General features: G+C 48.1%; 1 protein-coding gene across 1 annotated transcript in view; it reads left to right on the top strand.

Moving 5' to 3' along the window:
• The window catches only part of slc38a3b (solute carrier family 38 member 3b), a 49,606-nt gene that overhangs the window by 15,761 nt on the left and 18,269 nt on the right, over nucleotides 1-15,576 (top strand). The window contains exons 4-10 of the mRNA XM_007890230.2: nucleotides 4,393-4,466; nucleotides 4,665-4,757; nucleotides 5,923-6,004; nucleotides 8,847-8,929; nucleotides 13,172-13,230; nucleotides 13,819-13,980; nucleotides 14,805-14,884. Coding sequence (XP_007888421.1) covers nucleotides 4,393-4,466; nucleotides 4,665-4,757; nucleotides 5,923-6,004; nucleotides 8,847-8,929; nucleotides 13,172-13,230; nucleotides 13,819-13,980; nucleotides 14,805-14,884 — 633 coding nt within the window. The remainder of the gene's footprint in view (nucleotides 1-4,392; nucleotides 4,467-4,664; nucleotides 4,758-5,922; nucleotides 6,005-8,846; nucleotides 8,930-13,171; nucleotides 13,231-13,818; nucleotides 13,981-14,804; nucleotides 14,885-15,576) is intronic.

The raw sequence follows: 15,576 nt of genomic DNA on the forward strand, positions 1-15,576 counted from the left end.
GGATTCCTCCCTCTCCACTCCTGATAACCCTGCAAGCAAAAGCCTTGGGCAGGGTGCTCCTTGCCAGACAAGCAGCTGGAGTTGAAGGGACATGGGGAGCAAGGTGGTAACTGGGAACAAGAAAAAAAGCAAAAACAGGAATAAAGACACAATGAATAGACTTGTTCGGTGCAGAAAATTGCTACGCGAATAATATTGTTCTGAAACTTCCGGAGGTTTTTTTTTACAAATGTTGTTAGCGACACCGTCAGGTGATGTCCTTCCTTTAATATTATTTCCAAATGTTTATTTGCTGCGAAGTGATGAAATCCCCACTCTGCCAGGCCAGAGAATGAACTTTGACTGATTGGCCTGCAGGCTTCAGACCTAGCCTGCACATCTGTAAATTCAGTTTTTAAGGCTAAGAGAGTCTTGGCTGATTCCAGGCCTCCCTCCCAGACACATACACTTTACAGTGTTGCCACCACAGAGACCCCCAGATGGTGGTGTTGGCCACCCCCCTGACTCCACCACCCCCCGACTCCACCATCAACAAAAAGAGTCCATGTGACCAAAAGTTTCAATCGAACGAGGTATTATTCATGGTTCATTCACATTTATGTTAGTACCTATATTGTAGCTCAGTGGTTAGTGCGCTCGCTTTGCAAGCGAGAGTCGTGGGTTTGATTCCCGGCAGGACAAAACATTGGGCAAGTTTCCTTATTCCACACACCTCTGTTTACCTAGCAGTAAGTAGGAACCAGTTGTTAGTCAATTGGCATATCGCTTTTCCGGGGTAATAATTCCTTCAAAATAATAATAAATTGGTCACTCAATCCACAACTGTTTGTGGAATACTACTGTGCACAATTGGCTGCTGCATTTTGCCCACAAAATATACAGACACTTTACAATACATTCTGTGAAGTGTTTTGAGACATGATAAGGCGCTATATCAAATACAAGGGTTATTATTTATTATTACTTGCTCCCACCGACATTGTGAGTTTCTTCCGGTTGCTCTCTCGCTCACGCTCTTGGTCAAAATCAGGCCAAGTGGCAACACTAAAACTGTCGGCCCTGAACAGAGAGAGAGCGCTGGGTGGGAGGGGTGTGGGGGGTGGAGAATGCTAGGCCCCTGGGTTCATTGAACACTGACATTCACTGGGAAGCCCCAATGAGGCCTGCTCTGAAGCCTGTGTCACAGAGCTGGGTTAGACCTGGGTCACGAGAGAGTGAGTCCAGTGCAGTCGGAGGAAATCAAATCAAATCTCATTTCCAATAGGAGTAATTGAATAGGACAAAAATACATTTATTTATGTGCCAGAGGCGAATACGAGACCATTTGCGCAGCTGGAACTTGTCTCCCTCCCTCTCTCCCCATCCTTTTAAAGAGATATCGCCACTTATTTTGAGGTTTCGACTGCATGCTTGGCTCCTGTTTGTGAATGGCTATGAATGGCACATTATTGGGCAGTGATTCAAATCAAATATTCAAGACGTCATGAGAGGTACTGAGATCCTGGTTCTACTGTCTATCAGTCTTCCTTTCAACTGCAACATCAACCAAGTCCAGCGGCACAGAGCGAGCTTACTGTGGTTTTCACAGCTTCTCACCACTAACTGTTAGGCTCAATTCTTCCCCCTTTTACACGGAATAATAATCCTTACATTTGGTATAGCGCCTTATCAGGTTGTCAAGACATCTCAAAGCCTCAGAACTCTTCAGGGCACTGTAAAGTGTAGTGACTGTGTATTTTTTGGGTGAAAGTGGCAGCCAATTTGCACACTGCAATGTCCCACATACAGCCACGGAAGGACGGCACCTCTGACAATGCAGCTGCCCCCCTGAACCCCCAAACAGCATTGCATTGGAGTGTCAGCCAAGGCGATGAGAACAATATCCCAACATGGGGCTTGAAGCCACAACCCAGTGGCTCTGTGGCTGACACACTGAGTGGAGATAAACCAAAGAGCCCGAGGACAGAGTAGATCCACTTCATGGCTGATGCGTTCATCACAACACTATTGCTTTTCTTATCCCGCCTATGATGTCTCAAAATATCTCACTGTATTGCTGCATTCAACAACAAATACACCAGCAATGGCCTATATAGATGCTAGCCAGCTCAGTCTCTCGCAATCTCACCTCTGAGTCAAAAGGTTGTGGATGCAAGCCTTACATTGGGATTTTGAGCACACAATGTAAGCTGACCTTCCAATGCAGTACTGGGGGAGCGCCATATTGTGAGAGGTGCCGACCTTCGGCTGAGATGTACTGTCTGCCTGTTCAGGTGTATGTTAATGATCCCGTGGCACTGTTGGAAAAGAGAAGGGAGTTTCTCTCTTCTGGTGTCCTGGCCAACAATCCCCAAATAAAATCGGCTGTTTGTGGGACATTGCTGTGCACAACTGGCTGTCCTGTGAAGTGCTTCGAGACATCTCCTGATGTGATAAGGAGCTGTATTAAATACAAGGATAATTATTATTATGCTATGTGAAGGGTGAAATATCAGTCTCAGTTGAGTAAGAATGTCGCTGGGTTGCAGCGAGGAGAAGCTTGGGTGGGGGCGGAGCTGACAACAACCACAAAATTACATTTGTATAGCCACGTGTGGATCCCCGTGCTGAGCGCCATATCTTGGCAATGGGGGAAAGTAAGAAGATTTTGGTAATTTCACTTGTTTAATCCTCCGCTATAAATCTCCCAGATGTTAGCATCAATCTCTCCCATTCCATCACAGACAGACTCGCCAGCTAAAGCTCCCGGTCAGTGGAGACGGGGAGGGAGCATAGGAGCTCAATCATGCACTGAGCTGTACCCTCAGTAATAATCATTGCTGTATTACTGAGATGTGAGATCAGCTGCTCAGAGCAGCCACTGCCAGGATTCTCTGTTACTGAGGGCTTCAGGCCTCCGCTGGCCTGACTGCTGTTACACAGCGAGCTGTGAAGCCGGCCACTCATTGAGAACAGCATTACACCGGGAGCCTATTCCCAATGTCAGCCTGAGGTCAGCTTGCAGGTGGGGTGGGGGGCACTGCAGTGAGTGTGTTTACCCGAGGACAGGTATGGGTACCTGCTAATTTTCGGTATGGCAACAGACACACTGTAAACGGCCGGGGTGTAGCGCAGGTTTGTGCTGAGGTTCCCCCCAGCCTGAGCTCCTGTCCTAGGTGTGAAGATAGAGGGCAGAGCCACACCTAAAGAGGGAATCCACGCAGATGGAGAGATAGAGCCATGGGATGGAGAGCAGTAGAAAGCTATGAGAGCCCACCGTTTACACAACTTCAACAACAGCAACAACTCTCATTATAGAGCTGGTGTCTGGGGGAGCGTCTCAGAGCCCGGGACAGTGGTGGAGTTTGATGCTGGGCTGGGGAGAAACAGGAGGTGACCATAGGCATGGTGGGAGAGGCTGAAGAGGATGTGATCTGAAAAGTGACAATGGGGGAGGGAAAACAACAAAGTCCTTCAGAGGAATAAAAACTGTTTCTCAACAACAAGTTGCTTTGGAAATGTGCTGACGAGTGGGATGTGGACAGAACGGTTATGGGTCAACAGGGCCTTTGTTCTGCTAACCTATTTGGCAGTGAGAAGACTAGAAGACAACGGAGGCTGATTAGTATGTGCAGCAAGAAGCATGCTGCAGCCACACGTGACCTCACCGCTCAGGAGAGATCTCATCTCCCAGGAAACATTCAGAGGCTCTTTGTAAACTGCAAACCCCAATGTATTTGGGACTAATGTGCGAGATTTGCAAAAGGCTTCGTAACTATCAGATGCAGGATGTGATCACCCTGTGATGCCACCAACTTCACACAATTATGGGATCGGTTTGGATGAAGAACCTTCAGCCCAATTGATCTCATCTTTCCAGAACACGCCACCCCAACTACCGATCCCATCTCAGCATCAAGCTGCTGGTAATCGCCAGGGCTGTCCCAGCATCCTGCCTCAACTCCCACTTCTTGGTAACCTGTTCCAGTCCTTAATTACCCTCTGGGCAAAGAACAAATCCCTGTGTTTGTCCTGAAATTTCCTTTTACAACTCTAAACCTGTGTACTCTTGTTCTACTGTCTTGGTTCATCCTAAAGTATTGATCTAGGTTTATTTTTNCAATTACATTTAACGTTTTGTACACCTCTGAGATCCCCTCTGAATCGTCTTCTCTTAATCCTCACTTGGCACTTCATGGAAGTTGGAGATGAGAACAGCGATCTAGAGGGTTGTCTGCATCGTAGCTAGGCATTGAGGTTAAAACCCTTTTGGGAATCTCACATGTTACCAGTGAAGCACTATTGAACCATTCGAATATTGTCGGCACTGTATCAAATGTAGGTTTATTAATAACACAGGGAGGAGCTGGGAATCACCAAGTGTCATGTTATTTCTATGTCACTCTGTTGTAGGTTTTTGCTGACAGCTGTCGCACTCCTCTCCACCTATTCCATTCACCTCCTGCTGAAGGCGTCCGGCGTGGTCGGTGAGTGACATGCGTAGGTGATTGGCCAGCCCCGGGGGGAACAGCCTGGGGGAGGGGGGGATCAGGCCATGGGACGACAGTCTGTGGGGGGTATACTTTTTGCTCACATTATGACCATAAACCTTCAAGTTGTCCAGATATTTGCCTGAAATCCCTCGTCCATGTTTCTCAGCTTTAATGTCCTCTCTCTCCTCTCAGGAATCCGTGCGTATGAACAACTTGGTTACAGAGCATTTGGAACTCCTGGGAAGTTAGCGGCTGCTTTAGCAATCACCCTGCAGAACATCGGAGGTAATAAGCCTAAGATCCAGGGGCAAATGCTGAGATCTGAAAGCTGACATTTTACGGAATTACAATGTGGAGGGAAAAACCCACACCAAATCCTTTAGATCTACGGAGTGAATTGAGATGTTGAAGTTCTGTGTTCTTGCCTCAAGAGGGCCACATAATTTGCATTGATTTCTGGGAACATTTGGGACATCCCTGTGATCAGATGATAGAGACCATGTCAGCAAAATTAATCTCTTTGCATTTGATATTGCAATGTCATCATGTTATCGAGATACTTTAAAGTGCTTCACAGGACTTTACAGTAAAATGTAGTGACTGTGGAGCGGCATTGAGTCTGAGTATTGGAGGCAGGGGAGAGGCCGAGCATCCTGGTGGGATTGAGGTTATCTCATTCAGGAGTTCACTCTCACCTCTAACCCTCAAGCCTTCAAGCCAATATCACATCATGGAGCTCCCAGTGGAGACTGACACCCCAGCGCTGCATTGTTGGAGGCGCCGTTCTTTGGATCAGATGTTAAATCAAGTCCTGTTGACTGGTTGATGTGCAGAAAGGAAAAGAGGGTGTCATGGCCAATATCGTTTTATAAATCACTCAGTCATTACTTTGTGACTGTCTGCAGTCCTGTGCTATATGCAAAGTGTTCACCCACAAAACACCCTGTGAAAAGATTTGAGACATTTCAATGTTTCAGTCTCTGTATAAAATAATAATATTTGATATAACACCTTATCACATCGTCGAGATGTCTCAAAGCATTTCACAGGGTTTTACTGTAAAGTGCAGTGACTGTATTTGTAGGCAAATACAGCCACTGATTTGCGCACAGCGCACTCCTCAGACATTGAGTGACTGATTTTACTTGGGGATTGTTGGCCAGGAAACTCACTTTTCAAAATATCACCCTGAACAGGCAGACGGGCACTCGGTTTAACGTCTTATCTGATGGCATCTCTAACAATACAGCGCTCCACCAGCACTGTACTGGAGTGTCAGCCTGGACAATATGAGTTCAAAGCCCTGATGTGTAGTTTGAACCCAAGACCTTCCAACTCCGAGGCGAAAGTGCAAGAAACTGAGCCAGGCTGACACCAAGTGCAGGGATTCGGAATGTTGGGTTTTGGGTTACACTTTGGACTCTGTGTAATGTTATTTCTTTGCTTCCAGCTATGTCCAGTTACCTGTATATTGTGAAGTACGAGCTTCCCCTGGTTATCCAGGCGTTCTTGAACATCCCGGAGAAAAGCGGGTAAGTAACACCTCATTCGGCTCATCACACCCGTAGCTGTGATGATTATCATTGGCTCCAGCTCTGGGATGTAGTCGCTGGGATATTGTCTGCGTCAACATCTCCTCACCAGCGGGAATATGCAATGTCATTTACATTTACAAAGCTTACTCCTCGGGAAGACATGTCAGAGTGTAGAGGCAGTGCTGGCTGGGCTCCCAGCCTGGGGTGGGAGCCTGCGGTGAGGTGGGGAAGGATGCCAAAAGGATGATCAAAATGGCAGGTCTTGAAGTGGGTTTGAATATGGGAAGGAAGGGAGTGAGCGAGTGAGGAAGCAAGCGAATCGGAGGGACTCTGAGATGGAGTTTGGAGTTCCAAAGAGCCGCCCGTTGATAGCGGGGTGGACAGGTCAGGAATGTGAAATTCGCTAAGCAGTAGGAGCAACTGGGTTGGTAGGGTGTGATGAGGTCACAGAGATAGAGGTAGAGTGAACAAGACTGTAGAGAGATTTAAGGGTTTAAATTTAAATTTGGGGGTTGGGGAGCAGGGCGAGTATGGGGTGATAGTATTGCAGAGCCAGATGTGGGAGAGGACATGAGCTGCAAAATTCTGGATGTTCTGTACCTTAAGGAGGGAAGAACTGAGGAGTTCAGTGAGCAGGGAGTTGGTGTAGTCAAGCCTGGACGTGATGAAAGTGTGTGAAGTAAATGTACGAGAGTGAGTTTGCTCCACTCTTACCTGCTGTCCGGACAGCAACAAGGTGAATTTCCACTGTAAAAAAGTGTTCCCTGGAGCGAGCAGTCAGTGTTAGACCTCTAATGTGCTCATTGGCGGAAGAGGATGGGGGTCTCCACTGTATAATTCAATGATTCATTCCAATTGTCCCAATATTTTTTATTATGAGCGCCTAGAATTGTTTCTGTACACAGGGTTTTACATGTAGTGGTCAGGTGAGACATTAAACCAAGGTCTTGTCTGTCTGTTCAGTTAAAGATGCTGCACCACTATTGGAAAAGAGGACAACAACAACAGTGTCCTGGCCAACAATCCACAAATAAAATTGGTCACTCACTCCATGCTGTGGGATATTGTGCGCAAATTGGCTGCTGCGTTCACCCACCAAACACACAGTCACTACACTTTATAGTAAATCCTGTGAAGCGCTTTGAGACGTGAAAGACACTGTGTCAGATATAAGATTATTATGTCACAAGAGTGGGACCTTTGGCCTATGTTAAATACAAAGTTGTAATTCACAAAGTTCCAAATTAAATGTTTCAGTCCACTTTACAGTAAATCCTGTGAAGCGCTTTGAGACTTCTCGGTGAAGGCAGTGTATCAAAAGCAAAGATTATTATTATTAAATTGGAAAGAATCGTAGAATCACACAATGAAGCCTATAAAATCCCCCCAGTGAGGACTGCAGATCACAGCTCACTCTAACACTGTCCTCCCTACCTCTGCGACCTATTAACCCCATAACTGTCTGCTATTGGCAGTTGGGCCTTCAGCCTTTCCATCCCCACCCTCTGGAACTCCATCCCCGAATCACTCCGCCCCCTTCCTTGCCTCCTTCAAGGCCCATCTCTTCGACTGTGCCTTTGGTCATCTTTGCCCCCCCAACCACCTTTCCCTCCACCCCTCTCTGATTCCAACCTCCAGCTAGGGTATGAATCCTTAACGCATTGGGACATCTTCCTCACATGAATGGCACTTCACAAAGATAAAATAAATGTTGTTGTTGTTGCTATCCACAAGTTCCAGAGAGCTTTTTACCCACTTACCCTGTTTGAGACGTTGACTGTCTGTGGCCTGTGGCAGTGCTGAGGTTATGTGAGGTGAGAGCTGTGAACGAGCAGCGAGCTGTGTGTGGGGGGTGTTGTCAGGGTTGGGGCCAGTGCGGGGCTGGGACAGACTGAGTGCAGAGCTGGGCGGGTGGTGGTGGGAGAGAGTGAGGCTGCTCGGTCACACAGAGCCTCACAGTTGTGGGTGTGAAGCTGTGACGCTGGCTTCAGCATGGCTTGGCTCGAGCGAGTGGGGAGTAAATATAGACGTGAAAGGGAGTCTTTGGGAATGTTTGTGTCAGCTCGCCAGCGGGAGGGTCGGAGGGGGTAGTTCATTGGCGCCATGGCAACAAGCTGAAATTCAACCCCAACTGTTAAACAGCAGGAAGTGGGATGCCCTGCCCCCTTCCTGGGGGTGGGTGGGGCCCTGTTTTGAACCATCCTCCAGTTGAATGGCATCTACTTTAGAAAGCCTATTACATCCCTCCACCACTCCTCTAATCCAGCTGCAAGAAACTGCTGGGCTGGGTCTATCTACTTCTACGTAAGTGCTCTGGGACACTAGCCGGCGTGAAGGCCGCTATGTAAGTGCAAATTATTGTTGTACCAACTGACTTCCTTTACACCGCTACTCTGCCTTTACATCACTCACTAATACTAGTTCTATACACGGGAGACCCGTCATTACACACTAATTCAGGACCATAACCCCCTGACATTGCATTATAAAGGTGCATAACATGGCAGCTACGATATCACTGACGTGACCTGGATCAAGTCTGTGAAGTATCTTTTGCTAAATACACACATAAGGGTCACGAGATTCACAACCTGCATTCATACGTTCAGGATTCAGAAATATTTCCTCCCACGGGAACTTTCCTCTGATCAAAGCTGCAGGGCTGGATTCCAGGTGAACAAGTTCCAGGGGAGTGTAGCCCGGGAGGTGCTATATCAGTGATATATATCACTGTGTCTATCTGCCCTGTGTACCTCTGTGGTTTGGTTTGATTACAGCGTGCCCTCTGGTCACAGCCCCAGACACAGTATTGACAGTCTTGTCTTATCTCCTCCTGCAGCGAGTGGTACCTGAACGGGAACTACCTGGTGATCATGGCGACGGTGGTGGTGGTATTGCCGTTGGCTCTGATGAAGCAGCTGGGTCAGTGCTGCGCTGGTTACATGACAGTTCAGGCGCGCGCGCGTCAGGACAAGCTGCGCCCGGCCACTGACTGCTCCCAAACTCCGTCATTTTTAACATCCTCCAAATTGAACCTCTCACCACCCCCCCCAGCACTGTGACAGTGGTCAGCTTCAACTGGCCTGAGGCTGGGACCTTATGAACCTGAAATCCATCCCAAATGTTACTGTCAGGTGACAAAAGCAGCCAATCTGCTGTGCCAGGCAATTGCACGGAGTGGTAAGCCTGAGGTGGCTTTGTTACATTAATGAAGAGCACTAAAACCATAAAAACCAGTCATAAAACCAGAGGAATTTACAGCACAGAAGAAAGCCATTTGGCCCATCATGTCTGTGCTGCTCCTTTAAGAGCAATCCTTTCATTCCATTTACCCTCCCTTTCCCCACACCCCTGTAGTTTACTCCTTTTAGATATCTATCGAGTTCCCTCTTGAAAACTAATATGGATTCTGCTTCAACCCTCACTCCCGGCAGGACATTCCATATCCTAACCACTGTGTGTGAAATTCTCCTAACCTCCTCATTCTCCTGACATGAAAGACCCTATACAAATTTATTGATGTTGTTTACTGCCTGTTTACTAACTTAAATTGATGCTTCTAGTTACTGATTCACCGACCAATGGAAATAATGTCTCCCTGTTGACTCTTATCAAAACCACTCATCATTTTAAAGACCTTGATCAGGACAACCTTCTTTATTCCAGCAGAAAAGGTCCCAGTTCCTCCAATCTCCACTCATAGGCCAAACCACTCTTCCCCGGGATCATCCTAGTAAATCTTCTCTGTCCCCCTCTATCACCTTGACGTCATTCCTGTCAGGAATCCAGTGTGGTTAAACCTCTCTGTTTTCAGAGGCCCTGAATAATTACATTTGTTTCAACTGATTGCTGTGGGCCCGAGTGTAGTGCCGAGGTGACCCAGTTAGAATGGGAGGGAAACAGTGGAGAGCTTGCTGACGTACTGATGCGAGCTGTGAATTGCTAACCGAGCTGGACTGGGTTAATGATTGTACTTTGTGTTTAGTTGGGCTGAGGTTTACTTGTCAGCAAAACAGCTGAAGCCGGCTCAGACTCTGAACTGGGATATTGAAATGCTTCTTTCCAGCCACAATTAATAATAATAATCTTTACATTTGATTCAATGACAAAATGTTTCAAAGCGAAGCGCTTCACAGAGTGTTTACGTAATGAGTTGTGACTGTGTATCTGTAGCTGTACTTAGCCTGTCCTGACACTGCAGTGTCCCACAAACAGCCATGAAGTGATGATCAATTTTATCTGGGTTTGAAAAGAAAAGGGAATTTTTCCCGGTGTCCTGGCGTACAACAACACTCTTGTCTCTGAATCAGAAGCTTGTGGACTTCATAGAATCATAGAATTATACAGCACAGAAGGAGGCTTGTGTCGGCTCTTTGAAAAGAGCTTCCAAATCAATCCCACTCCCCCGCTCCCTCCCCATAATCCTGCAAACTTGTCCTCCCTAAATAATTATCTACTTCTCTCTTAAAAGTTGTTATCGAATCGCCTTCCACCATCCTTTCAGCCCCTCTGTTTCTTCTAACAACCATTTTAAATTGGTGCCCTCAAGTTACCGACCCATGCGCAAGTGGAAATAGGTTCTTTTTGTTCACCCTATCGAATCCCCTCATAATTTTGAAAGCCTAACAAGTCTCCTCTTAACCTTCTCTGCTCCAAGGAGAACAATCCTAATCCTCTCCTGATAACTGAAGTCCTTCATTCCTGGTACCAACCTGGTAAATCTCTTTTGCACCTTCTCCAGTGCTTTGACATCCTTCCTAAAGTGTGGTCCCCAGAACTGAACACAGTATTCTAGCTGAGGCCTAACCAGTGTTTTATCATAACTTTCTGACCTTTGTATTCTATGCCCCGATTTATAAAGCCTAGTATTCCGTATTTTTTTTAAACAGCTTTCCTACCTGTCCTGCTACCTTCAAAGATTTACTTATATGAACCCCCAGATCTCTCTGTTCCTTCACCCCCTTTAAGATTGTACCATCAGCTTATATTGCCTCTCCTCATTCTTCCTCCCAAAATGCATCACTTCACAATTATCCACATTAAACTTCATCTGCTGCATGTCTGCCTATTTTACCAGTCTGTCTATATCCTCTTGCAGTCTGCTGCTATCCTCACCACCGTTTACTACTTTTCCTAGCTTAGTATCATCTGCAAACTTGGAAATGGTACCATTTTACCCAAGTCCAGGTCATTTATATCAAAAATCAAAAATTTTGATAAAAAATTCCCACTCTCACCAAATTCCTTAACAGACTTCTCATTCTGTTCCATCTCACTCAGTTCCCTCCTCACACTGCTGGACTCTCTGCTCAAGTGAGAGGCTTTCACAAGTCTTCTCCTGTATATAGGACTCAAAGCACCAGTTTCGTCAGTGCTAGAGCTGTTTTACATTGTTGGAGGTGCCGTCCTTCGGATGGAGATGCTAAACCGAGATCCCGTCTGCCTGTTCAGATGGATGTTAAAGATCCCATGGCGCAACTTGACAAGGCAGTTTCTTCCAATGTCCTGGACAACAATCCCCTAAACAAAAAAGTCACTCACTCCATGGCTGTTTGTGGGCCACTGCTCTGTGCATTTGGCTGCCGGGTTTCACCCACAAGTATAGTCAATCCGCTTTACAGGATATTCTGTGAAGCTCTTTGAGACATCTTGACGACGTGGTAAGGCCCTATATCAGTTGCAAGAATTGTTATTATTATTGCTAGGACACTGGGAGAAACTCTCTTTTCAAATACGTAGTGTCATGGGATTTGTCTTTAACGACCACCTGACCAGTCACAGACGGGACCTCAATTTAACATCTCATCGAATGAGATAAAAGAGGTGTGTGCTGGGTAAGGCAGCCCTATGCTCTGAACTGGGATAAACTGCACCAAGTGGGGAGCCCTTTAACTACCCTCAGCAGAGAGCGGATTGTCTGTTCCCAGGACCCCATCTCGCTTGCTGGAGATGAGCCCCACATCCTCTCAGGCTGGCCTGGCTTTGAACCTAGACCTTGAGGTGACAGGTCTAAGAGCAGAACACTAATTACCTGCATTACTCAGCCTGAAATCACATCACAGCAAATGATCCTGTCTCCTGGAGCGGAGTGCAACGGCAGACGAGCTCAACTGAATGTCAACATCCTACTACTTTCCCTCCAGCTCCCGTCCTCTGGCCCTGACTCACATACACTCACAATCTGTGCTCAGTACTGGAGTTTTGGCCATCAACTCTGATTTAAGCCCTCGACCAAATCCACTTCCCTCACCTTCCTGTTTCCCAGTGGATTTGGGATCCTCGTTATAATAATGACTCCACGCTATGGAGTCTCTGTGATCCGCAGTCTGACTTCCCCTGGCCCCCCCGCCCCCTCCCCAGCTCAGACCTGCTGCACCACTGCCAGCCCAGCTTTCAGTCACTCTGTCCGCTCTGGGACTCTTTGCCATCAGTTCGCAACTTCCACCACAGCTATTAACCTGAGCTCTCTGACTGTCTCCTCTCCCCCCAGCCCCAGCTCCCACTGGCTCAGATTCTCAGTCTGTGATGGGCTTTGTGAAACTGTAGTTGAGTTTACAGTGATCTCGCTCGGTGGGGGGTGCGGGGGAGTGGGGAGTGAGCAACAATAAAAGACCCTCTGCCCCAGCTGTGATCCCCCAGCTGGGGCTGGGATTACCACATAATCCCCAATGTTAGACCAGGGGAGAGAAGACTCCAGAGGCCGAGGAGGAGCAAGACACTGGCTGGAATTTCAGTCTGAGCTCAGTTAGGGTTAACGTTTGGGGCAACACTTAATCATTTAGTGCTCAATTGTTCCTGACCATCATCCACAGAGGAGGGGCGGGGGTTAGCGCTCCCACGAGAGAGGGCAAGTTTATGGGGAGCGGGTAGGCAGAGGGGGAGGATTGAAACCAAGGCTTGAGAAGGCGCAGGCCAGTGACGGTGGTGAGTGGTAGTATTGAGTGGCATTGGCAGGGAGGAGTGGTAGTGATGAGTGGCAGTGGTGCGTGGCAGTGATGAGTGGCAGTGGGGGGTGGTAGTGATGAGTGGCTGTGATGAGTGGCACTGGTGAGGGCTGTGTGGCAATGAGAGGACAGACAGACAGCAGCAAAGCTGGCATGGTGCGGACAAGCCAAGCGCTCACTCGTTGACCCACTATCTGACATGAGTCTTTTGCTCCCTCAGGCTATCTGGGCTACACCAGTGGCTTCTCCCTCACCTGCATGGTTTTCTTCCTCATCGTGGTGAGTGCAGCACTGGTGGGGGGCGTGGGGAGCAGACTGGGCTGGGGGCAGTGTGAGGGTCTGGGGCCAGTGTGAGGGTCTGGGGCCAGTGTGAGGGTCTGGGGCCAGTGTGAGAGTCTGGGGGCAGTGAGAGGGGCTGGGTTGGTGGCAGTGTGAGGAGTTGTGCTAGGGGCAGTGTGAGGGCCTGGGCTGGGCTCGAGGCAGTGTGTGAGAGACTGGACTGGGCTGGGGGCAGTGTGTGAGGGACTGGGCTGGGCTGGGGGCAGTATGTGAGGGACTGGGATGCGCTGTGCGCAGTGTCTGAGCGGCTGAGTTGGGGCCAGTGTGTGAAGGTACTGGGCTCGGGGCAGTGTGTGAGGGAAAGGGCTGTGGGCCGTGTAAGTGGCTAAGCTGGTCTGGGGCAGTGTGAGAGCCTGGGCTGGACTGGGAGCACTATGTGAGGGACTGAGCTGGGTAGTATGTGGTCCTGGGCTGGTGGGTGGACACTGTGTGTGGGGCTAGTCTGGTGGCACTGTGTGAGGGGCCTGGCTGGTGGCCTGGGCTGTGATCAATATCTGATGGCTCAGTGTGTGCCGTTGTGTTACTCAGGTGATCTATAAGAAGTTCGAAGTGCCCTGCATGTTACCGTCCACCGGGAATAGTTCGCTTCCAGGAGAGGCTGAACAAGAATACACTCCCAGCTACGAGGAGTACACGCATGAGGTGCTCCCAGACCAGTGTGTGCCTCACCTGTTCACAGTCAACTCCCAGGTACTCGGATCCACCAGCCGGCAAGCACGTATACACAGCTCACAAATATATCTGCCTAAGCCTAGCTCAGTCACTAGCACTATTGCCTCTGAGTCAGAGATTCTGAGTTCAAGCTCCATGTTGGAACTTGGAATCATATACTCTCGGCCTACACTCCAATGCAGTGCTGGGGATTTGCTATATTATTGCGGTGTTAAGCCGAGGTCCTGTCTGCCTGTTCAGGTGGACATCAAAGATCCTTTGACCCTATTCAAAAAGAGAAGAGAATTTATCTCTCCTGGTGTCTAGCTGCCACAAAGCAAACAGTCACTACGCTTTACAGTGAATCCTGTAAAGTCCCTTGAGATGTCCCCTACATGACAGGCGTTGCGAGGATAATCAGATGTGAGCATTATTGCTATTTTCTGATATCTTAGCAGATGTCCAAGCTGGATTTGTATGCCTCCACCCACCCATACACACACACAGACACACACACAGCTCCTGAGATAATTCAATGAATCCCCTGCTTTCTTTCCATCAGATGTTAATCTGAGGTTCTGTCTGCACATCTGGTGAAAGTTAGAGATCTCAGACAAAAAGAGTAGTCTCCCAATCTCCTTCCCTCATCCAAAGCCCCATGATAAGATTCAATCATCTTTCATTAAAGTGCAGTGTTTGGCATGTCACTGCTTTTATGGGGAATTTAGATAAATCAGTAAAAAGGAGATGTATTGGAGGATTGATGGGAATGAGAATGAACAGCTGGTTCAGAGAGCGGCACAACTGGGCACTCTGGCTCATGGCTTGTGTCTTGTTGTTAACGTGCTGTCTCTGGCTTACAGACCGCCTACACTATTCCCATCATGGCTTTCTCTTTTGTCTGTCACCCGGAGGTTCTGCCAATCTACACCGAGCTGAAAAAGTAAGTATGACCAGGACCTGTAGGGGGGGGGGGAGCTGGGTTTCATTTTGTGGGTAGATGTAACTTCAAACTGTACAGCATTTGGCAACAAAACAAGCCTGGAATTCAGAAATTATTCCAAACTTACCATCCAAATGTCATTCTGATGGCCTGTTGTAACGTGATTCACGGTGGGGCACAAATTCAGGGCCTTGACTAATGCAATTAAAGGACAGCTTAGAAAATGTGCATTTACATAGCGGGGGAACACAGGTTGTGTGTCCTGCAGCTGAGGAAGGTAACAACAACTTGAATTTGAGGGGGGTTTAGAAAATGTGGAAGAGGGTTAGATGGAATGTGGAATTCTCTGTCACAGACTATAGCTGGGCAAGGACCATTGGTTACTTACTCAGGGAATCAGGTAGAGGCTTGGAGAGAGGTATGAAAGGGTGTGGGGAGCGGGCGGACAGTGGGCATTCAACTGAGAACCCAAATGCCTTGTTTCTGGGTATAACTCTCTGTGATGTCATTTGCTGTATGTCAGGTGGGCCTGGGTTAGGGAGGGAGTGTCAGCTTGGCTCAGTTCTTAGCATGTTGTTCTGAGTCAGCAGGTTGTGGTTCGAGCCCCACGCCGGAGCTCTGAGCCCATGGTCCTGGCTAATGCCAGTGCAGTGCTTTGGGGAGCGCTACATTGTCAGAGGTGCTGTGCTTTG

This window comes from Callorhinchus milii, unplaced genomic scaffold (genome assembly GCF_018977255.1).
Source record: "Callorhinchus milii isolate IMCB2004 unplaced genomic scaffold, IMCB_Cmil_1.0 Scaffold12, whole genome shotgun sequence".
NCBI classification, from domain to species: domain Eukaryota; kingdom Metazoa; phylum Chordata; class Chondrichthyes; order Chimaeriformes; family Callorhinchidae; genus Callorhinchus; species Callorhinchus milii.